The sequence below is a fragment of the Anomalospiza imberbis genome, chromosome 1 (genome assembly GCF_031753505.1).
Source record: "Anomalospiza imberbis isolate Cuckoo-Finch-1a 21T00152 chromosome 1, ASM3175350v1, whole genome shotgun sequence".
Classification (NCBI taxonomy): Eukaryota; Metazoa; Chordata; class Aves; order Passeriformes; family Viduidae; genus Anomalospiza; species Anomalospiza imberbis.
In genome coordinates this window covers 107762155-107787354 of record NC_089681.1, presented here as the reverse complement: position 1 = coordinate 107787354, position 25200 = coordinate 107762155, and the positions used below count along the sequence as shown (strand labels likewise).

Below are 25200 nucleotides of genomic sequence, written 5' to 3'. Positions count from 1 at the left end.
CTTACAGAGGTGTGCTAGTAGCAAAGCAAAATCCTCCTGTCCTACACCAGAACCAGGGATCTGGATTTTGCTGTTCCTCTTTCTCTTCTGCAAGTAAAATGGCAATACTGTCACCACGGGTTACTAACTGAGCTCTCAGTGTCTTCAAACTGGGAAGTGTCTTCCCTGTTTGTTCTTAGTTTCATTTGGTTAGGTTTTTTCAGGACATGTCATACAGCATGCAAAGTGTGGGAGGAGGGAAAAAGAATGGGCTCTGGGTGAACATGTGAGGAGCAGTAATGGTTAAATGCATAAGGCTGCCTTGTAAAGCATGTGAGGATTACAGTTGCATTGGTGTATCTGTCCTCTGTTCCACAAATTTCAGTAGACTTGTTTACATAAATTCATTACATAGATCAAACTATGATATTTTATGCTCCTAGCACTTCCCTAAATTGTTAACCTCAGAAGTACAATAAAGGGATGTTTACACTCATATTCTGGGATTGATATGAAATATCCATTATTACTAGCTTACAAATTCCTTGCAAACAAAGCAGTAGCACTTTCACATGTCGGCCCATCTTTTTTTTTCCCCTTTTTTTACACTATAGGTGATGTTGTGGAGATACTGGCATGCCCACCAGCAATGGGTTTGTTGAGGAATAATATCTTGTCTCTCTCCCTTAGAACCCTCCTCTCCATCTGGTTAATCAAAGTTAGCTAATCCAAACTGAAGCAAAATAAATATGCACCCAAGTGTGGCTCTACATATTACTACACAGCTGTGCAGTTCATCCTGCTGACAGACCCATTCCTGATAAGCTAATAATTATTTTTGTAGTCTTTTTAAAGGAACAGTGCTTTTAAGGGAATCAGATGTCTAAGAGGCCAGTAGAAGGATGGAAACAATCAATTGCGGTCAGGATATTTCTGTCACTACTGAACAAAAAGCCAGCTTGGGCAGACCCTTGAAGGACATATGTTCTAAGGTTTTTGCAGAAGATGGACCAGTCATCTTTTGCTTTCTCCCAGCCTGCTGTTCAAAGGTTTGTCCTGATGGCTGGGATATCCACAAGGGGTGGTTAGGAGGGAAAAAAATCTTGTATTCATCTGCCTGTTCTTGTCCTCTTTTAGAAGGTTGTTAACAGATCCTTTGCCACATACAAGATTAACTAAGGAACAGATGCTCGAAACCCTTGGTATTTCACTCCCACTGCTAGATGTCTGGACTGCATACATTTGAGCAGTGCAAAAATCACTTCCAGGATAAATAGGCTGTGGCAGAGTGGCATCATTTGCAAGCTCATGCTGTCTCCTTCCTGGTGTGGGAGTTTTCTTACCAAAGGATGCATAAGCTGTTAATGTCGAGGGATTGCTACTGTATTTGCTACCAGACCTACTGGTTCTGTCTGTGCATTGATTATATTCACAGAGCACAGCTGTGAAGGGGATTTGCTGCACCACTGCAGGCATAGCTGCAGAATTTGCAAGGGAGGACAGGGGATCAATAAGGTAGCATTTAAGTCATCCAAGTTTATGTGTCAGTGCTAGGTTGATTCCCTGAATAAATAAGGTAGTCCTCAAAGCCCAACTTAGCATCTGCCACTCAGATCAGAGCTTGCCCAGCACAGGATTCTTCTGCCCAAATCCAGAGGTATGTGCCCTCAGCATGGGTGTTGAGGTCTCTGTGCCTGCAGGGGCTCCTTCTGTGGTGACCTGCAGCTGCCTTATGGCACCTGGGGTTCCCAGTCCCTCCTGGGCCTGGGACAGTCCTTGGTCTATTCCAAATAATTGCAGAATAAATTACTCTTTCACTAGTTATACCAGAAAGAAGCATAATGTCAGGGTGGAAACAAGGTGAAATAGGAGGAAAGTGCAGGGAAAAAGATGAATGACCCAGTTCTAAAGTTCCATCAGATGCTTTTGGAACCTATTTTGAATTACCATTTTGGTTTTTCTTTAGGAGAAAGAGTAATTCTTTTTCATCTCTTGGTAAAAACACAAACTTTTTCATCTTTTATTGCAAAATCTTCATGTTGTCTCTCTAAAAAATATGCATACATATAAGGCAGTTGTTCAAGTTAAAGAATCTATAAATTATCAACATTAGACTCAATATTTTTTACAATGGTTTATAAAGTTGTTCTTGCTTTTGGTTATGTGTTTTGCTTTTATATATTCGGTGTTCAGAAGAGTGAGCTTGTAAATTATTACTGATAGAAAATGGAATATTTATATTTATTAAGTAATCTCCAGATGAGATTACTTTTTATTCACTCCTTCCTTCTTTAATATTCAGAAAACACTTTGTCTTTTTTTTAATTTTTTTATTGAAGGCCATCAATGAATAAGATGATTCCTTTTAGTTCTAGTTCAGTGGAAAATGTAGGCTGAGTTCTCTCCATCCAGACATTATAAACTGTGCAACAGAAATCCCTGAAGAGGGATTTTTTAAGAAATTATAATAATGTGTCTGTAATTGAAACAAACATGTCACAGGAGGTGCCACTAGGCAGGATTTGGCAGGGAACTCATCTAACTCAGGTGTCTAGAAATGTCTGTCAATACCCCAGCTGTATTTTGTGAGCTGTGCTGCACTGCCCAGCACTCCAGCATGCAGCATCTGCCTCTGTGGGGTGTGTGCAGAGCACAGCAAATGATCTGCGGGGCTGCAGTGCCATCTGCTGATGCGCCAATTTGCTGCAGAAACCAGCAGTGTCTGACTACAAATTTACAGGGCTGCCTTGTCATTTATAACACATGAATACACCTAAAATAGCACTTGGCAGATGGGTTGGGGTTATTGTTTGCTGAGGAAGCAGAACTTCTGGCTAGGAAATAAACCAAGTATCTTTACCTCCTTTCTTGACATTTCATGACTTTATAAATCAAAACCAAAGTTCCTACATTCCTGCCTTATTTTGAAAACTGTACCTAGACTCCTGTATTTTTTTGGACACTTTTGGTTCTTCTGCCCTGAGATCTTGATGCAGTCCAAGCATGCATGCAGTTGATAAAGCTTGAGGGACATGGTTCCTTCATTTGGTCAGTAAAAATCCCTTGTTCCAAAGCAAAGTGATCCAAGAGCTTATCAGAGTAGCCAGCCCTAGCTCCAGTACCTCTGTGCATCCATTCACAGGGAAACCACACAGAGCATCAGCCCGCTGGCAGGCTTCACAAGCCTGTCCCCTTATTTTTAGTGTTTTGCTTCCTATACAAATGTCCCCAAGGGAAGGACATCCCCTATGGCTCTACAGATGATCTGCTACCTGTGAAGAAGAGAGGCACTGATGCAGCACAGTAATGTGTGCTTCTGCTGCCTGCACAGGTCAGTGCAGCAGTGAAGTCGGCCCACAGGGAAGGAGGACATAGCCCATGCTGCAGCTGTAGGGCTGGGGAGTTAGTGGTGCTGGCTGAGTTTAAGTTGATGCCAAGTGTGCCAGCCAGGATGAGGGCATTTGCTGTGTTGCCTCACACCAAATAACTAACTTTCTAGTTTGCTTTTTATTTGCAAAAACAACGAAAGGAGGTCTTGAGGTCATTTGCATTTCAGATAGAGTCATGAGTCGAGCTGCTAATTGATTGGAGATAAACTTGTACACAAACATTTGCTTTTGTGCTCTGAAAAATACAGTCAATTTAGACTGGTTTGTTCTCATGCCAGGATCTGCTTCTGTCCTGTTCCTACACCAGCTTGGCTATTGACACTCCTTTTTTGTGTCATTATCAGTGCTACAAGTGATTTGAACTGCTCAGGGATGAATGTTTGTGCTTTCTTTCCACCCCTGCTTGTCTGAGTAAAACACAACTCTATTATCTCTCCCTCCATCCCTATCTAAAACTAACTTTCAGAACAAAAAATAACCTAATCCTCTTCTTTTATATATTCTTCTGATTTGGAGCTTATTAGAACATTGGTACTTCTTGATCATTTCAATCTCTCCAGATACAAGAACTACAGAGACCTGCAAATGTAGTAGCAAATAGTGCAAGTTCAACAGCATCTCCCTTTTTCAGGATCTAAATGTCAGTGTGCAGCCAAGCTATTTTATCATGCCATTACTTTTCTGTCCTTGAGCCTTCTGTGACATTGAACCATCCTCAGTGAGAAGAGGTGGTACTTCTAGCAGAGCAGTCCAAGATAGATTTTGTCAAAAATTCACACTAAATGTTGAAAAATAATATTCCTTCTTCTGTGTCTTCAGCATCTCTTATCTCTCATGTTTGCTATATGTACATGGAAAAAGAATGTGCCCTGAGAGAATATTCATGGACAGCAACAACAACTTGCTGCTTCCAGTATGTAACAATTTTAACACAAAGATTTCAAAAGATGCGGCAGACGCAAGACCTTATTTATTGAAAGCATGGCAAGTTTGGTAGTTCTAGCTCTACAATGAATGAAGTGAACCCCACAGCACAGTTAAAACTCAGAAAATTTGTGTCAGAATTGTTTATATTGTCCACATATTCTGCCAGTATGAAATCAAAGTTCATGAGCAAATTTCCTATTGTGAAACAATTTATGTATCTGTATGCATTGCATTAAATTACTTTATTTTATCACTTTTTCATGGTTAAGAAGGATTCAGATGATCTTGTTCAGTGAAAGACCTAGTTCAAGGTTTGGAACAGACTAAATACACACTTGAATATGGCTGACTTGTAAAAGTGATGCACCTGAAAGATTCCCTATAGTAAAACTACTTCAAACTTGTTGTGAATAGTTTATATCACTACATTTGAAAGGAGACATTCCAATGCATCACATTAGGACCTGTGTCTTCGTATGGACAAGACTGACAAAGTTGTGCATTCATTGTAGTTATAGAAAATATAAAAATATCTAGTGTAATAATTCTGGCTTTTCTTCATCAGTTCAGAAGCCAAACTAAACCCTTGTGCTTAATTGTGTTTCCTTTTACTGCTGAGCCAAGGATACAGGAAGATTTGCAGTAATTAAATTTTCTGGCATGGTACATGGGTCCCACAGCGGAGCATTTCAGATGAGAGGAGGTGCAGCCAGAAAGTGGTATAAGTGCAGCTTTCGAGCCAGCAGGACTCCCAGCAATGCTTATGCTGTCCTGTGAATTTAAGGGATTTCAAAGTAGCTGAAAGTCAAGTTCTCCTTTACCTCGCTAGCACCAGTGCAAAGCAGACTTCTGATACAGGCAAAGACTGGCCCTTTTGAGAGTAACAGATTTAGTTCATTATTTGTAATTTGAACATGACTAAAAATGTACAAAGATTTGAGTGCCAACTTGGCCTGTGCAAAGCAGCCGAGCCACTTGAAATCCTGGCTTTTACAGTCTTCGACTGACTCTGCTGGGAAGGCAGCTTGACTCGAGCTCTAAAAATCTTGTTTCTACAACTACATATGTGAATTGATATGTGAGTGTGAGTTCTACTGAAATCAGCAGGATACTGACAGGACTCAAAGCTTTTTAAAATGGGCCAAACTTAAATGTGTCTTCTGTAACTGACTGACTTTTCTGTGCCTAGGTCAAAACTAAAATGTCTGATCTGTTTATGTGGAACCAAAGGCAAGTCGCTTCCCCCTCAGAAACAGTCAGGCTAATTAACAATTACAACAGTATTTTACCTTATTATGCCTTGAAATGTCACGCTCCTAGAATTAAAATAGATGTGCAAGTGTAGGCTAAGTTGAGTTCATTAGTAAGAGGGCATAAAACTGCTCAGCATATTGGGTGTTATGCATGTATGTCCTAGCAAACAGAATTTTGCATTAAAATCAGTGGAGTTGCCTATGTGTTTCTGGGGAACAGGCTGTTTGTTTGCTTTTTTTTCAATTTTTAACTTCTGCAAATTGTTACACCAGATGGCCTGTTGATCCAACAATAGATTATCATGTCTCACCACAATGGGATCCCTTTCTGGCTAACTTGAGTCAAAGCAGTTTGATATCAGTCCTCACCAAGCACATTCCCAGCAACTTCACCTTAATTATTTCTCTCCATCTGGTCCATGGTAGTATAAACAACTTCCTGCCTCTTTGCATAGCATCAGAAATGCACATAAATAAGCAATCTAACGCTGAATTCTTTTGAATACATTAAATCCCATTTGTGATGTTAGCAGATTGCACACTTCCATGGGTAACTGAATACTAATTATGGTAAAGAGTTGAACAATTAACTTCTGTTTTTAAATTTCACTCTCTGATTTTTAATCCCACAGAGGTCTCAGTCTGCATTCTCCCTGGCTAGTGAAGATACAGCCAGTAAAGGACAAGACCCTGCATCATCTGTGGCTGAGGCTCTTGGGAGGCAGCAAAAGGGACAGTCCAGGAAGCAGAAGGAACGCAAGCTCTCTGCTTTACCCAGCTGGAAGAGTGTAGACAGGCTAAATGAAACAAGTAAATATTTCTAGTACGAATATGATTCTTTTTTTGGTTCTCACTCACATGTGGAATAAATACGACTTAAAGCAAGGACCTTCTTGAGGGCATTTCTGCTGACCTCTGTGCTTTCAGAGGTCACATGTAAAATGTATATTTGATGTTGCCATGTCGAAATTTCATTGGGCTATGTCATTGCTTAACTTTCTTTAAAAAAAAAAATCAAAATTTGGGTCTTTGTGAAGTTGATTTTGGACTGCTACAAAATTTAGACAATTAGTTTGGATACATTTCAGGGCTTCTAAGACACAAGAGCTCAAGGGCCCTTCTTTGTCATTGGTAACCTGTCCTCCAGTTGAAGGAGTTTGCAGCCCATTGTATCCCTTCCATGGCACAGGTTAACTGTTCACAAGGTTACATGGTGAGCCAGTTATTAAAATGATTCACATTTAGAATTCCTCCTTACAACTTTATTTTCAACCCTGATGAATTCACAAATGCAGTGCTCTGTGCAGCCCCACTCACTGGCATTTCCAGACTAGTTTGAGGAAGCTGTATGAGTAAGAACTTCACAGACCAGCAGCTTCCCTGGATCTGACCTCTGTCATCGTGCATTAGGTATGGATGTAAATATGGATGATGGATGGTGAGCAGCTTTCCAAATCAGCTCCATTCCTGCCTGAATCAGTACCCTGGGATAGAATGCAATTCCCTGCTTACTTCTAGATGACATAAAGACAGGTTGTAACTGTAGAAGATATCAATGTATATAAGTATCTGAAGGGAGGGTGTCAAAGGGTGGATCCAGGCTCTGCTCAGTGGTGCTAAGCAATAGGACAAGAAACAACAGGCAGAAACTGATGCACAGAAAGTTCCACCTGGATATGAGAAAGAACGTCTTCACTATGCAGGTGACCAAGCACTGGAACAGGTTGCCCAGAGATGCTGTGGAGTCCCCTGCACTGAAGATATTCAAGAACCTGGATGCAATCCTGTGCCATGTGCAGGTTGGTTGGACCAGCTGAACCACTGTGGTCCCTTCCAACCTAACCCTTTCTGTGCTTCTGCAGTTGTGGCTCCTGCTCTTGGGGTCGTCCTGTTTACATTGCCTCTCTTGTTCTGGCTAAAGCACTTGCGAGGCCACAGGAGTGTAGCACTAGGCAACTTCCTCACCATTGAGTTGTTTAGCTTTTACCCCTACAGTTGCACAAGAGCTGAACTCATTGCAGCAGCATTCCCTGGCTCCTAGTGTTGCCATCCCATGGCAGAATCTGTCTGTTCTTGCTTCTACTCTTGTAGCAGCTGTAGGACCCTTATGACCCCTTTAGCACACTGGTTCATGAAGCTATACAAGCAGAAAACTTCTCTTTTGTGGGGTGAGTTCACTGGTGCTGTAACTCCCACAGCTGCCTCACCAGGCACTGGCAAGCAGAAGCAGTTACAATGTGTGTTTGGGTTTGGTGGTGACCAGGGACCGGGGCTGCCCATGTGTTCAATTTGTTTATCTGTAATGCCAGTTGATAACTGGGGAGACTGAAATTTAGACTATTTCAAAACTTCTCCTCCCCTTGAAAGAAATTAATATTGAAATAGTACTAAAATCTGACTTAACCAAGTATGCATTACTCTGTGAATTTCTTAACCAACCCACTGTCAGAAGTGTTTTTCTCCTGAGCATTTTAGTGGAAGGCCTATTTTCAGTAAAGCAGTTAATTTAGTGCTTAAATTTAAGCACCCACTTGAATCCCATTGCATTCAACTGTTGAGCAATTTAGTATTTAACAATTGCTTAACCACAGCAGAACACAAATTGACCCAGTTTCTTCTTGGGTGCTCTACACAGAGGATTTGTTCTGCTTCTTTCATCTAAAAACCACATTTGTGATGAAATTGCGGTGCCTGTTGAGCTAATAGTAAATACCTGACAGTGGTAATATCTGTAAATGTGGTCTCACCTATGCAGTAATAAGCACCTTTGTATTCTGATACAGAAAACAAGAGAAATCTCAACCAAGAGTTTGGTGTGGTAACATCAATGGGCTTTTTAGGCATGTAGCCAAAAAGTAGTTGACAATTCATTTTGGTTACAGTTCCTATTGGTTTAAATGGTGACTCAAAAACCTTTATCAATAGTCTTACAATGAAACTTCTTAAGTATTTTTTTTTCCTTTTCACATGGATGAATTATAGCTTATGCCCAAAGAATTATGTGAAAAAAATATTCTTTCAAGTAAGTGACTTTGTTTTGGAAAATCGGGAAGGGAGCACTTGACATTGTAGAATAAAAGTGGGATAAAGCTGAGTCAGCTTTCTGAATATAGAGGTCTCACTTGCTTTCTACCCTGTTTGTCCTCTAAGATGTGATCAACTACTATCCTGTCCTTTCTTCAGTTAACTGAGGTTGGCTGACTGATTCTCACATGGTGTTGTTAAATAGAATAAGGGGATATGGTTTGGGGGACAAAAAGTGTTTGTGGCTCCCCATTACATTTGTGTAATTTGGTGCAGCTGAATTCAGTTCCTGTTGGAGATTTATATCCTGCAGAGCTGTTGGCTTTGTTTGAAGGAATGATGTTTTAAGGAAAGGTCTTTCTCTCAGAAGAACCCTATACTTAGATTAGTTAGTATAGTTAGGAAAAGTAAACAAGAAGTTTCTTATGCTTGATAGCTTGTTTGGGTTCTTTTTCTCCAAAATCAGGGGTTACAGTAAAGAATTATTAGTTCTCCTTACACACCTGATTTCAGTTATATCCTTGCTTGGTCACTGCTACAAGAGAAGTAGCATTATTTTGATTTCCTTTTAAGCAGGAGTAAGAATTGTATTTTCTCAAGTTCTCTAAATTGACTTAAAACTTAGGAAGTGAAAACAAGCCAAAAGGATTCAAATGAGTAAGAAATGCAAAAGTTGTCATAAAACTCTCATAGCTCCTAATTTTAATTACAATTTAATTTTTGTTTTGTTTTTTTATGGGGGTGTTTTGGTGGTGGTAGTGCACCCTCAGACTTTGTTTTTTTAAACTAAGCACAACTTACTGCATACTAATGTTCTTTATGAACAGTTCCAGGGAAAAAGTAATATTCTTTTCATCCTAGTATTTGTAACCTTCTAATGCAAAATGCCTATTTATATTCTACAACAGACCCAGATATTACTATATTCATTTGAAAATAGTGATGTTCTGCTTACATTATGAAATATCTAATGGTTTGTATTAAGTATTTCTATAGGTTTCTGAAAATAATACATTTGAATCCATAGGAGGAATCCTTAAGTCTGAAAAGTTCATTCAGTAGTCTGAATTACTGTGTAAATCCACGGCGTTATATATTTTTCAAGTGCTGCAGAAGGCAGAATCATCACACATCCATATTTCCCATGAGGGGAATTTTCAATTCTGATTGGAAATTAAATCCAAATTTAGAAGAAATACAATTCTTGGAGTTATGAGAGTTAAAGAGCACTTTCTGAGCATATTTCTGACTTCTTTTGGTTTTTATGTTGGAGTTGTAAAACATACTCTGAAAATGTGGAAGGATACAAGAACAGCAGTGCTTGTGTCAGATAGAATCAGCTCATTTGGTATTTAGTCTGGGGTACAACAACAGCAGCCATAAGCAAGAGTCAAGGAGAGATTAGGACAAAGCAAGTATTTTTCATACTGCCTCTAAGTAGGCTCTGAATCTCTAGAACTGTCAATTTAATTACCATCTCAGGTAGAAGTGTCTTTCTGTATTCAGTAAATTCTAGTGTATTTCTCCTTCATGTTCATAGCCATCTCTGTTTTATCACAGATAATTCCAAGAATACAGAACAACCTTAGGCAATAAGCTCTATAGGTCTGGCATCCATTGCATCCCACTTCTTTCTTTTGTTTGTTTAGGACCTTGATTTCTCTAGCTTCATTTCATGCCCTCTAGTAGTTAGGTTGGAAGAGATTCCCCCATCTCTTTTAGCGTGTATTCTCTCAGTCTTCTGTCCTCTAGATGGCAGAGCTCTGGTTTACTTAATCATTCCTTGAAGGGACACCATTTCAGAACCTGGTACATCATCTGTTGCTATTCTCTGATTCTTTTTCCGTCTTTCCTTTTCAATGTGGGGGACCAGAATTGCACACAGAATCAAAGTTCTGACATTTGCAAAACTCAGGATTTATACATACCTGTGTGCTTATGTTCCATCAGTCTTTCCTAATCATTCTTTTAGAAAAAAACTTTGGTCCAAGTACTCTCCCATTTTAGTCATCACCATGACTTAAAGTGGTGGCTTCTAAGTAGTAGGGCAGCTTGGCTCTCAACATGGAAGAGTTCATGTGGCAGCAGCACTTGAATTTGTTTGTTGGTTTTGTTGAAACTTTCACTCTGTGGCAAGTAAAAGCAGCCATTCACAGTGTGATCACAGTTGTTCTTGTTTCTTTTTCATAGGTCCACCTTCTGTTTTCCAAAGCACCGATGGAAACTGGGTGGCTTTGCAGAACGTCACTCTGCCTCGTCCTCGAATGCTCGCCAAACCAAAGAGTCAGGTGTTCAAAGCTTTGGAGAGCGAGTCCAGCGTTGTGTCTGCCTATGACGAGATGGGCTCAGACAGCGAGGATGACTATGACTGGAATGTGGCCTTGAACAAGCTGCGGCGGAGACCCCGACAATTGCCAGATGACTTCTATTACTCCAATTCCCAGTATGGCACCGAGTGGGTTTATGGCAACGATCAGTACCAGGCAGTGACCTCCCCCTCCTCTGGGTTATACACCAACACTGAGACACTGTTCTCCGATTCGGAAACATCTTCAGTAAACTCTTCCCAGGAAGCTAAAGGACCTAACAAACTTCTCTGGTTGCAAAGCAGAACTCAAAGTGATATGCCCAGAATGGAAAAGAAGCACTTCCATGGAGAACTAGATGTAAATTTTAACCCACAGGCAACTAGCTTGGAGTATTCGGACAGCAGTGAGACTGAAGGAGTCCATTATGATTTAGAAAAGAGATCAAGAAGGTGGAAGAAGAACAAAGCCATCTCTGAAGATTTATGTGAAGAAAAGAATCAGGCAAAGGCCAACAAGATGAATTTAAGTCAGGTAATTGTGTCTGAGCTTACCAAATGCATTCTCAAGAAGAGTTGGGCAAAACCAATTAAGCTACACTGGCAATATCATGTGAATCATGAGTGGGAGGTGGGGTATTCTTGCGAGCTTTATCTTCCTTATGTTTCTTAAATAAGAAGAAGAAAAAGTAGGACGTTAGATAGGCTTTACCTTTTTCTCAAATAGGCCACTTTCATCCAATCAAAGACATTGTTAATGTTGTAAAATACAGTACTCTTAAGAAAAAACCCTCAGGATTTGTCAACAGCTGAAAAATGTTAATTAATCACTTGTTTTGTTGTGTTGGGGTTTTTTTTAACTTCTGTTTTCTTGGTATAAGAAATAACTCATATGCCTGGGAATCTGCTCTGCAGTGTCTACAAATATTTTGGTAAAGGATAAAGCTAATGAGCAGCAGAAGTTCAAAAAAGGCTTTGTGTGAAATCCAGTCCAAGTGATGTCTGCTTTTAATTGGTCGTCTTAAGATGAGTTCTGATGTGTTAGAGTGAGTGTTTGTACACTACTTCCATTTCATTTAAATAATTTGTCAATTCATTAAGAAAACAAACAAAACCCAAACAAACAAAAAACCCAGACTGTAATGTCTCAAACTTGGTAAAACTGTTCATACAGCTTGAATACAGCAAACATTTCTTTTAAATTACAGATGTTAAATTACAAGAAGTCTCCTCTATTTGGAGTTTGTCCAGACCTGGGACTGATATTAAGGGATCCACTTGTCCCGAGAATTTTGTTAGCAGTGCGAGCACACAAACTCAGGAGAATATTGACCCCTTGTCCAGTTCCATTTCCCACATCCTACCCCTCTTAAATCCTGAAGCTGCATCATTGCTGCAGCAGAGTAATAATAAGCCTGAAGCAAGGAGCTGAGGGCTGTCTTCTCCCTGTGCCTCTGATTACAAGAAGCCTGATTCAGTCTTAAAGCTATCCGACCAAATTTAGGATGCCTCAAATAGTTTTTCTTTCCTTATGCTACTAGTTTGTATTTCCTATAGAAAAACATCAGTACAGCTGATTGCAAGTCAATATTATGATTCTAGGATTTCAGCAGGGCTGTAATGCTGGATGTCATTAATTCTGGACCCATTCCATCTGCTGTCAGGACAGAGTGTGGGTTTTCGGGGTGTTCTGTACTGATTCATTTATACCCGTGTCCTCATATATTTAAAATCAATAGTTCTTGACGGGAAGAATGCTGTAATATAATGTGATCTTACAACACATCAGTGGCCATTATTGTCTTCTTAGAACATCAGGCAGAATTAGAAGGCTTTACAGGGACCGCACAAAGATTATATCTTGTATGCAGACTTCTGCATTTAGCTTTCTGGCTTTGTGTATTTGTCCACTATCTCTGTGTGTCTGTATTCATATTGTGGCTTCCTAGTCACAAAAAAAAATATGCAGAGCATGGAAGATCAAAGCTCACAGAGAAAGTCCTGGAGACATTATAGAATCATAGAACCATTTAGAGTGGAAACACTTTTAAGATCATCAAGTCCAGCAGTTAACCCTGCCCTGAAGGGTTGACCACTAAAGGTTGTCCCTAACTGCCATAACTACATGTCTTTTAAATACCTCCAGGGATAGTGAAGCAACCACTTCCCTGTGCAGCCTGTTCCAGTGCTGGATAATCCTTTCTGTGAAGAAATTTTTCATTATATCCAATCTAAACCTCCCCCATGCTCATCCAGGTGAGGTCAGAAAGGCAGGGTGCTTCCCAGACATCTGTGATGGCATCCTTTAGCGCCTTAGTGTGTGGTTCAAAGTGCAAGCTGGTGTGGAAAATGATTCTTCTTTCCCAAGTCTTTTGTGAGTTGCTTTGTCTCTTGTAACCTCTCTGTTGTGCTGAAAGTGCAAGATTCAGAATTCTAACCCACTGTCCCCTTCATTTTACCCTTGAGGCTAAAAGAGACTGTTCCTGCTCCCCTGCTTCCTCAGCCTCAGTGGGGCAAGCAGAGGCAGATCTGCCTCCAGATCATGCCACTGTTTTCAAAGCAATGAAATTCTCACTATGGAGTTTATATATGGGTGGGTTTGCATGTGTTTAGTTTGTGTTTGGACACACACACACACACACAGAGGTGGCTGATTTCTCAGCTGGTGCTCACATTTGTAGAACCTTTACTCCAGCTTCTGGCAAATAAGCACTGCTGGCACCAGGAATGGAATGACTTCCACAGTTTAGAGCAAGAATGTTCCACGGTTGAACAATTCTAGGAAGCAAGTAAAATTGTCATGTGTGTAAGGAACCTGATTTAATGTATGAAAATGAATTAGCCAGACATCATTTACATTGCTCAGGAAAATGAGATTAAAGGGATGTCAGAGATTCATATATTCCCCAGAATTATGTATTGTTCTTGGTAAAATGATTGATTTGAGGCTGCAACAGGGACAGCCCTGCGTATAAACAGTTCTATAAAATTATAATGTAGGTGTGTGAAGAACTGCAGACAGCATAGACTTAAAAAAGATTGACTGCAGGGTCTTAAACCAGGCATAACTTTACACATGATGAGATTATGCAGAGTTTGCAGAGACCATACAAACTCTTCTAAACTCTTGTTGAACCAAGATACTAGACAGTGAATAACTGATTATATGTCAATTGCAGTAAAGACACGCTTTTTCAGTACTTTACTGCATTGGAATATAATCTTATTTTACTGCATTGTAATAAGGTGATGATTTGTTAACCATTATGTTTTCATCAGCATTGTAGAACAAGATTGCAGTTTATCAGTCTAAAACTTGGCATTTCATTTTTACTTTTCAAATAGTGAAAGTTGCTTTCTTGTTTTCTACTCTCCAAGTTTCTCAGTGAGATGAAAACAAGCCCTTTTTTTCTGTGCTGTACGTCTAGAGAGTTGTAAGCAGTTATGTTCTGGAAAAACTGCAGTCAGCTCATAACTCATAACTGAATTTCAATTTAAAATAAAGTATTTTTTATTCAGGATCCACTTTCTGGAGTAGGATCATGCTGTGGAATTTTTAAAAAAATATATTATAGACAAAACAGCAGAATGCCGACTTTGGGACTGAGAAAGAATTTTTTGTTTGAAGTCTTCAGTGACTTAGAAGGGGAAACTTGAGAACAGATACCAAGATGTGCTGTATCTGTGGAATTTTTTGCTTAATGATAAGTAAAAGAACAAGCTCATTTACTAAGCTGTCTGTAGAGATGCCATAAACACAGTCATGAAGCAAGACATGAAAAGTGTCCTGATAAAACCAAAGTCCTGCTATAAATAATATCTGATTGCTTATGAACCACAAAAGACATATTTCTGTGGGAACTGAACTGGAAAGTGCAACCTTGCTTTTAATGATTATTTTTCAAATGGTAACTTTTTACAAAAAATGGACAATTAAGCCACCAATCATTATCTGTTTTTATTATCAATAATTGTAATAATAGTTGGTATTATTTGTAATAATAATAATTATATACTGACTCACATCTTTCTGAGAGAAGGATATGACTGTTGCTTAATGTAGCTGAAGTTCTTAAGTTTCTGATGCAAAGTGGAGGGGCTTAATTGCTTAAGTGAAAGAAGTGCCCTCATTATGAGTTGGCTTCTTTGATCAGCAGACCCCACCTGTTAATTACAGCCCTCCCGCCCTGCACCAGGTTAGGGGTGAGCACTGTCAGACCGCCTGTTCCCACAGGATGGCACTTGGGATGTATTCTTTGCAAACAGCTCCCTGAAATCACTCTGGCTCTTGATGAGAAACTGCCTGCAAACCTCATAATTTGTGTATTCTCCTAAAAATTTTAGTTTCCAATTTTTGGTTTCCTACATGAAGGGAACTTTCTCTCAGGAATTTATAGGTTAACATAGATTTTGTTCTGGAGCATCTTTTTTTGTATTTTGTTTCTGTCCACTCTGATTACATTGAGTTATCAGTGATTTGTGTGCAAGGATTTGGACACTATTTATGAGTAAAGGTGTATTTGTTGTTTTTATTGTCTCTTATGCTTGCACAGAAACACTTGATTTTCTTTTAGTGAAACTGGGTTCATGGCTGTGTCAGTCTGCCAGGCCCTCACAGAAGCTCAGTTTTTCAGATAAAATGGTACCCCTTTATTCTTGTTTGCAGTTATTAGCATTATGTATTGCTGATAGATGCAAATGGGAATTTACACAGTGATTAGTGTAGTGGCACAAAAATGTCATTAAACTTACCAGAAAGAGTGAAAACATGAACAGTATAGAATAACAAAATTTAATGGAGCAACTATTCAATAATAATAGTAGTACCTTTCAATTCATTTATTTTTTTCATCGCTGCTAATGCATTTTTTAATTTGTCAATCCATGAAAAATGTTTAATCTCCTCACAAACATTTTTCTACCACTATCTGAAAAGCCCAACACACAAGTCAAGCAGCCTCCTATTAACAGAAACCACAAAGTGCATCAGTGTAAGGTACCATTATCTCTGCATGTGCACAGGAATTAACAGCTCTAGCCAATATAGATAATCAAACCACTCATTTAAAAGAGGCTGGAAAATTAAAAAAGGGATTATAGACATACCTGAGCCCAGGTGTAATACAGTCAATGCTCTCAAGATGAGTCCTCACCCAAGAAACAATATGTTTTCAAAACACAGATTTAGCTAATGCAGAATGACACCCTGGGGTTGCCAAGGCATCTCATGACTTTCACCTGTGCTGGCAGACCTAGCAAAAAGATCTTTGACTTGCTGCCATGTATGATTCTATGAAGCCTGGTATTTTTGGGGATCGAGAGAAGTTGTTATATTGCTGATGTCAATACAGATTCTTTAGATTAACAAGTGGTGCTTCCCATGGGTGTATCTGTGCATTGCTACTCTAATAAAGCTGCTAAGCAGTTAAAGCTAAGCAGATCTATTTAAGAAGCCCCCAGAGGACTGGTACATGTCCTCCTGCACAGTGAAGTCTGTCAGTACAGCAGTGAGGGGGAAGTGTGGGAAAATCCACCACTCTGGACTGCTGGTCTCCCTCACTGCTCCACTAGATTTTATATACATATCTGTAAGCTCATTTAAACAAGAATATCAAATTCTTGTCTTTACAGGCTTGATCTGCTCAAATGTCTGCATAGAATAGGATTTTCTTCTTTTCCTTTCAGGCTTGATCTCAAGGTAAACCGTGTTCAGTCTTCATCAACACTGCTAGAGTAAGCCCACACCCCTAGTGCAGACCTGTAATCCTAAACCAGGTTTTGGTAGAAGAGAACAGTACCAATTTTTGGAGATACCAATTAAATAAATGGAGGTAATTCAAGTAAAGAGGGGTTCCACTGATTAGCTTAGACTGGATACCTAGTTGTAAATAACTCAGGTTTAATGAGCTGTATCTTCACTAAACTGTAGTCTCATAAAATACAAGTGTACAGTTTAGCTGGGCTTTGTATCCTGTATATCACATAAATTATGATTGTTTCTTTCCTGGGTACAAATTGATGGACTGATTGATTCAGCAGCAGGTTTCAGGGCTTTTTCATGGTAGCATAGTGACTTGTGAGTATTAGTCATTGGCAGATTGTTGGTTGGGGTGTAATACTGATATTTGTAATGAGTTGTGGAGTGATGTGCAAGAAATGTCTGAAGAAAACTTCTCTTGCAATTTGAGGAAACATTGTTATGATAGAGATTTGTAATTTAAGAGGTGAAATACACCAGTCTTTTGCATGTATATAAGAGCATGTCATATTATAAAACTGAAGTGACAGCACACTAGTTTGAAATCTTTTTTTTTTTAATCATTGAACTGCTTTTTAGCAGAAAAAGCTTTTTACCTTGCAGAAGCTGATTGTTTGGGAAAGAAGTTTCAGCATAAACCCATGATTTCCCTTCTATTGTAGCTCTCAAATTTCTGTTGTTCCTTCAAATTCTGATTTTCTGAAAAGCCCTTCTGCATCCTGAAGGTGAACTATAAAGCAATAATTTAGTTGTGTAATTGATTGAATTGCAAATAACTGCTGACAAAAATTGTCCAGAACACTGTGAAAGTGCTGAGAACTCCAGTATAGTTTACTGTATGAAAGATGAGAACTGACATTATGAACACGATGTGTCAATCCATTAAAAGCAGTTTGGTGGGTAGGGTTTGTGAGGGAGTGGGCAGAGTTAACATTTCCTGTGAGAACTGGAGGTAATTGGTTCGTCCCTGAACAGTGCTGCTACAGCTGCTCCTGTTGATGCATTTCCAAATGAATGGAAGACAGAATACAAATTTTAGTCTCTCCATCAGTGTCTTGTCTTGTCATGGTATGAGAACCTAAGGCAGATAGGAATAATTTTCTCTCTGAGAATTGCTCCAAATCATCCTCCTAGACCTGCTGAGATATGCCTACCACTCTGGTCCCAGTCTGAATTCTTCATAGCCACCTTCTGGGTGGTTTTGCACAATTATGTTCCATTTCAAAATATCTGTCACTTTTAAACCTACCTAATACCATCCTATTTCATGGACTTGGCTGAAGCACCAAACAAGCTAAAGATTCAAAACTTTCTCTCAGCAGTCAGCAGGGAGAAAACATTTCCAGAAGGCAGCAAATACTATAGGTGGAACAAGTTGCTCTGGGAGGTGCCTCTCTCTCTCCAGGGACTGTAGTGGAAATCAGGGCAAATTGGGTCCTAATCAGACAGCACAGATCCAGAAAATGAATTGATACATACCTGGGGATTAGTTTTTAGACCAACTATGAGATATTCTCAGAATTTGTCAGCAGGAGCTGACTAAACCATCCCCCTTTCCAGCTTAAGCTGGAAAGATTTTGCTGGAAAGATTATGCTGGAAAGAAAATGCTGGGCAAAGATTTTGCTTTTCTTCTCTTCAGCCTCCAAAGGGACTTGTGGCCTAGTCTGTAGCACCCACTGTATTTAACTTGTCCTTTAAGTGTTTTCCACCTTTAAGAATCCAATACTCAGAACAGAAGGTGTTCCTGAAGCCTGAACTTGTTCCATGGAGGTTGGCATTTGGGAAAAAAATCATCTCTATAGAGGATCTACCTATGCAAATAATCACAGGGAAAGCTGACAACCATAAGCCACATCATGTAACAAAAGAGGAGTTTTTCAAAACTGGTTTCCAGTAGTCTTTAAGAATAACATGCATAATAGTCAAGACCAGGCAGTCAGGGAATGCAAGCACAGCTTTCAACTGAAAGCTGAACACAACTGCCAGGTTACAGGTTATTTTGTTCCCACACCACACTTTTATCTGCACTGTGCCTGTGAGAGATGGCAGTACTGGGAATGGGAAATACAGGCATGTTTTATTAGTTGCACACAGATACATAGTGATTTTCATAGTTCCTTTTTAGATAACATGAAAGTAAGAAGGAATGATGAATATAATCCAGCAAGTGTTGTTTTACAGGCATTCCTTTTTTATCAGAATACTTAATATACTTTCTATCTAGCTTCCCTGCAGAGTGACCATACCTGTAGTTTTCTAGAAAGCTGTTTGTTTTGTCTTTCTGTGCCTAAATAGGAATTTATATGTTTTTTTCTAATGTCTTTGTAGGATTTTGATGATTTATCAGAAACAGATATAAGCAATGAGGATCAGCACCATGATGTCAAGCCTGAACTTATGGAGGATGAGCTTAAATCTAGGTTATTTCAGCTTGCTGCTAAAATGAGTGACAAGGAAACATCATCTGGTGAAGAACAAGAGTCAGAACCTGGAATAGATCTGGAAAACCAGAAAGAAAGTTTGTCCTCAGAGGAAAATGGCAGAAGTATTCAGGAAGAGTTAAAGAAGGTAAGTGGTAGTTATAAAGGAGTGGGAATAGTACTCTAAGAGTTAGAATCCAAAAAGAGAAAATTCAGGCTAGAAAACTGAACATAGTTGTTTAAAAAAACCTGAGGTCCTTCATATAGGTCTGAGACTGAACTTCTTGCACACATAAAAGTTCAGTTAAGGTGCGTTTTCCTCTCTGTGAGGAACAGAAAGCCTACAGCCTCAGTTCCAAGCAGGGAACTCAGCTTGTGCAACAGAACTGTTAACTGGATGATATTAATGGAATTATGTCAGTTTATACAGACTGAAAATCAACTTACACTTTCTGATTTTAAAAACGTACCCAGTTGTTTTTTTTTTTTTTTTTGTCCTTGCTAACCAGACAGTTTAAGTGATTTTTTTCCACCCTTTTAGTTGCTCCTCTCTTTGTAGTATTATCTAGTTCATGCTGATGGCATAGAGTCTGCTTTTGCATCTCTATTAAAATATTTAGTGTTTCTTTAAAGCTTTCCAACCCTGTTATCCTGTCAGCTAATAGGCTTCTGAGAGTAGTAACATTTTCTAATGAAACTGATATTTGGTGTCAGTTCTGATAGTGCCTGAGATCCTCCATTTGTGCCATTTCACCCTTACAATGACATACCAGATTTCAGTGTCACTCACAGGATTTACCACCTCCTCTCTTCCCTTTCTATCTCTGAATTTCTCTTCAGATCATATGGTCTGCTTGAATTTGATGCTAGAGGAGCCTAGTGGTGCCCCTTGCCAGTCAAGCACTCTTATTCCTTAGATCCGCTTGGGCTTATTTTGCTGCATATCTTGACATGCCTTTTGGGTTATTGTGTGCACAGCAGCTCAGCTTTGACAAGGAATGTGGACAACTCTCTAAAGGAAATCTATTTGTCATAGTTTGGAAGGTGTTTTGTTGAAATTATATAAAGAACTAATACAATGGGAGATGAAATCAGGATCAAGTAATCCAGGCAGATGATAGAGGTGCTGTCCAAGAATGCAGGAACGGTGTCACAAAAGCCAGTGCCCATCTGGAGCTGAATCTGTCCAGAGACACAAAGGGAAAAAAAGCCTTCTACAGATCCATCAGCAGCAAAAGGCAGGTGAGGGAAAGCTGGGCTCACTACTGCAGTGATCTGGTGACACAGAACATGGAAAAGGCTGTTGCACAACATTGTTTTCACCTCAGTTTACGGGTAAGATTTTCTCTCAAGAATCCCAGGCCCCTGAGACCTATGGGAAAGCCTGGAGCAGTGAAGACTTATCCTTGGTAGAGGAGGATCAGATTAGCAAATATTTCAAAAACTGGATGTGCACATGTGCATGGTGTCTGATGGGGATGCACTTCCAAGACCTGAGGAAACTGGCCCATGTTGTTGTGAGGTTCATCTTAGAAAGTCTATGTCAATCTGAGACATTTAGAACTATGAAGGTTGTTTATTTTGGCTTTAACAAGACTTTTAGCAGTCAAATGCAAAGGGAAATGCAAGTCCTGCATGTGGGAAGTGATTAGCTTATGCACTCCTGTTCAGTATTGGTGAGACCATTTCTGGAGTGCTGTGTCCTGTTTTGGGCTCCCCAGTACAAGGTACACATGGACACACTGAAGTGAGTCCTGTGAAGGGCCACAGAGATGATTAAAAACCTGAGGCATCTGTCGTATGAAGAGAGGCTGAGAGAGCTGGAATTGTCTATCCAAGAAAAGAAGAGAAGGTTTGGGAGAATCTCTTCAATGTGTTTAATACCTGACAGGTGAGAGTGGGGAGTGTTCTTTGTGGGAAATAAAGTGGAAATGGAACTCTTTCCTCTGACAGGAATAGAAGCAGTAGGCACAAACTGAAATACAAAAAAATCCTATCCAAATGAAAAGCTTTTTCACTGTGTTGGTGTTTAAATACTGGAACAGGTTTCCCAGAAAGATTGTAGAGTCTGTGTCCTTGGATATAATCAAAACCTGACTGGACAGTGGCCTTGAGCACGTGCTTTGACCAGAAGAGTTGGACTAGGTGATCCCCTTATATTCCAAATGTAAGGAGTATGTGACACTTCGATTCTGAGTTATTTAGCCATGGACTACACAGGAGTGTAAATACCTTTATTATCATGTGTGCAAAAACCTTCATGATGTGCACACAACCTTTCCATATTCAACAGCATATATGGGCTAGCTGGGGTTATAACATTATGCAAATGAAATGTAGAATTAAAGGCTATAAAGAGGACTTTCTGAAATGCTCCTGTATAGAGAACTGAGTGCAGAAAATAATGAATGTATATTTTTGGTGTACTTATTCATCTGCATGCATCTACAAAGTATGATTGGTTGGTTTTTTCTCTCCTAATTTTGCTCTTTCTTTCAAATTTGTATGTCAATTATTTAAAATAAAGCAAAGATGAATATATTTTTCCTCAATAAAATTTTCTTAAGTTTTAAAAAAGAAGGGCTTACCATGTTCAGCAAAAAAAAAAAAGGAATGCTTGGAGTTCCTAATCCTTTATTTGATTTGGACAAAAAAGTTCTTTTCATTAATGGTCATAGTATATACTCTTTTTCTCTATAATAAAGAAACCAGAATACTCTAGTACTCTTCATGGTCTGGAATTCAGTAGAATTGGCAGGGAAACCTTCTTCAGGTGTAAAGAAACAAGCACACTTCTTTCATTCTTATTCTTGACAAGTCTTTCAATTGTCCTTAAAGGTACTTTTAAATCTTCTGACATGTGCCTTCTCTCTGGAAAGTTGGCTGGCCAGCATCTTAAAAGGAAATACTGAAGATGAGAGTGTATAATACCCGTTGGGGCTGTGGTAGTCTAAAATACAGATGTACCTAAACTCATAAAAGATGCAAAAACTTTAGAATGAGTAGATGGAACACTTCAGCAACTTTAAATTGCTGGGAATTTTTAGTTCTTGTACACCTGACCATAGGATAAGACTTAAAAACGTGTGTTGTTTTTGAATCACTGGAAATTAAGTACTTGGTGCTTATCTGACCTTCACTTGTCTGCACCTTTAAAAACCAGGACTTCTGTTTTAATAGAAACTGGGAATCTCATGTAATCACACATTGAGCTGATGCTTTTAAAAGGGTATTTAGTATATTATGATCTGAAGCAGTGGTAAAAGTGGTATCTTTCATGGAGAGTTAGCTGAAGTTGTTTGGCATTTATGGATTCTCAGTTCTCATTTCAGATTGAGCTTTTGAGTTCTATGTCTGCCTTTAAGACGTAAATTTGAATATGACCACCTTTGAGTTAATTACTTAATTCATCCGGGATACCTGAAGATTTAGGTTGGTATTAATTAACACAAATTAATTTTGGGACTTAGACTTAAATCTTCTTAGATTTTCAGCACCTTCATTTTCATTATCCCTCAGTTCGTGATTGCCTAAAATGGTTTTGTGGAGATTTACAGCTCTCATTTTAAAACATAATCCTGCAGCAGACTTGTTTTTATGGAAAATATTTTGTGCTTCTTAAGGTACAGAAGTAATTCATGGTCTTTCTGGGGAGCCACGGTCTTTCTGTGCAGAGCCCTGAAAAGTCCATTTGTCTTAGCTGTGCAGTGAGAGGCCATGGTTTTCACCAAAAGCCATGCTTAGGGTAGAGTTGGCCTTCAGCCCTTCTAAACTTCAGGTGTGAACAAACCAAAATTCAAATTGTGCAACTGTTGTCTTAGTGAAACGTCTTGTACTAGCACAATGATTTGCACAATTCTTTCTGTCTTGCTCTTTTTTTTTGATTGGTTGGTTAGTTTTTGCTTTATTCCCCCAAGCCCTAAATGAATGCCTAAAGAAAATAAAACAAAATGTAAATTCCCTTTGAAGTATCGTAATGGTACTGATCCTGAGAGTGGCAAGCATGATAAATGGGATGTATTTAGTTCGCAGTTTCCTCCATCCATTCTCCTTCTCTTTTAATGCTTTCATGAAGATAAATTGACTGGGTCTTTATTTCATGGTATATGCCAGAATTACATTTTAGAAGGCAATTTTGGCAGGCTGCATTTTGAATGCAGTCTATCCCTGTGACCACTTTATCAGAAACTATAGAGATTATGTTAAAAAACAGATCAGCCCCTGCCATTTTTTCAAATTGCCCACATAGCATGAAAATTGAAATAGTTGTTAAAACCTTGCTTGTGTTTTTTCTTTTTGTCTACTTCTACTTAGTATTACAACTTTCTTAAGATATACCAATGAGCAAGCAAGTTAAATTTCCATAGTAACGTGGAGTTTCTATCCTCTTTGCATTTGCTTGATGCAATATGCTGTGTGCTTAAGGAATTTCTTTAAATCCCTTTATGCATTTACTTCTGCTCAGAGAATGTTACAACCAAGGCTTAGTAACTTTGTTTAAATCCTGCTGTTGTCTGTTGACATTACTACATGACACAATAGCTCTTCTCTGAATGACAGCCTCTAAGTGAGTTTGTTAAGTAGCACAGCAGGATCCTGTTTTCTAAGTGAAACCTCCCGAGTCTCTTGACAGGATGAATAACAGCATAAATAATATTTTCATTAAATATTTATGCTTCCATTCTCTGGAAAAATTTTTTTCTTCTTTGGTTTTAAAAAGCTTCATTTTATGAGTTCATATGAAAGCATGAATAACATTTTCATGTTGGTTTTTGCCAGAGGCCTATTTCATTTGTTTCAAGAGTACATCTTGCTTTTTTCACCAGGTAAATTAGCACTGTTCAACTACTGGTATAATGAGATTGAGACTTGTTAAAAAATCTGCCTGGCCTCTGTCTTTTTAGCAAGAAGAATAGCCATGTGGGTTCATGTTCCTGCAGAAGAGAGAGCCAGCTTTCTGGTGTGTATGCTGGTGGCAGTGCTTGGGGCTGGCCTTGGAGGGAGTGGCCAGGGCTCAGTAAGGGAGGTCAGGCAAACGTGGGGCTCACTGGACTCAGTCACTGGGAAGATCTCTGCTCACAGCCTTGGTGGAGCTGGAGAATGTCACTGGACATGCACATGCCAGTGAATACCTGTGTACCACAGACCTGTTGAAGCATCATGGCAGGGATGTCTGGGATGGTGACACAGCAGTGCTGGAACACCAAGAGTGAGCCTGTGTCTCTTGGTGGCTGGGCTTCTTTAGGCATTTGTGCTGGTGCAGGCACTGTCCTCACAGAAGATGGTGTTGTAGTTTTTGTGATCATTGTCTTGCAACTGCCTGAATTCCTAGGTATTTTGGCTGGTTTGTTGGTTCAGGAAGGGGTTTATAGGAAACAGCCATCCAGCTTCATATGACTAAAAGCTTTGGAAGTCTCTGAGTAAAAGTTTCTAGAGGAGAATCACGGGGATCACTTTGGCCAGAAAACACAACAGCATAAGTACAGTAGCTTACTACGCTGCTGCTATTATGGTAGTGCTGAACATACAATGATATCTTCCTGGGTTAACAGCTTGGAAGGTATTTGTGTGTCTGTTGTTTCACATTTTTATGTGCAAGATGCTCAGATTAATTCTTGTGTTTTCATGGATCATTGCTTTTAAGATTATGTTAGTTATCAGGGCAGTCTCCCAAAGTCCAGGATTGAAAACTGAACATGGGCAGCATTGTAAAAAGTGATCTTTAAGGTTTATGAACTGCAGATAATCTTTGCACAGGATTTTGAATGACAGCAGAGAAAAAAATTTTGGTTAGGGAAGGTGAAAAGAGGTATGAGACAATAATCTTCACATTGGGTTAATGGATCCAAAGTTTTAAGTTCTCAATTTAACAGAGCAGTCAAGTATACATTCAACTTTAAACTGAGGTTTAAGTGGCTTGCTGGACAAAATTCCCATTCAAGGTGTTTCTCCTATGTTTTTGCTATTAATCAGTCTTTAGTATGAAATATCAAGCTGATTGTAAGTTTATTTTGTCAAAATCTGACTCTTCCATTTCAAGCATCGAGACCATGAACATTTATTTTTTAAAGTTTTCAAAGCGAGCAGTGATGTTTGTGTACCTCCAATTCTGACACTTTCTGGGCTCAATACACTTGCATAAAT

The 25200-nt window shown here is 39.2% G+C and overlaps 1 protein-coding gene across 6 annotated transcripts in view; it reads left to right on the top strand.

Moving 5' to 3' along the window:
• MYRIP (myosin VIIA and Rab interacting protein) overlaps positions 1–25200 on the top strand; it is a 207020-nt gene that overhangs the window by 164413 nt on the left and 17407 nt on the right. For 3 of the 6 annotated variants that reach the window (XM_068204646.1, XM_068204620.1, XM_068204627.1), the window contains exons 9-12: positions 6181–6358; positions 7252–7347; positions 10763–11412; positions 18965–19204. In XM_068204646.1, coding sequence (XP_068060747.1) covers positions 6181–6358; positions 7252–7347; positions 10763–11412; positions 18965–19204 — 1164 coding nt within the window. Of the gene's footprint in view, positions 1–6180; positions 6359–7251; positions 7348–10762; positions 11413–18964; positions 19205–20384; positions 20479–25200 lie in introns of all 6 variants that reach the window. The other 3 variants (XM_068204636.1, XM_068204663.1, XM_068204655.1) reach the window with 2 other exon arrangements.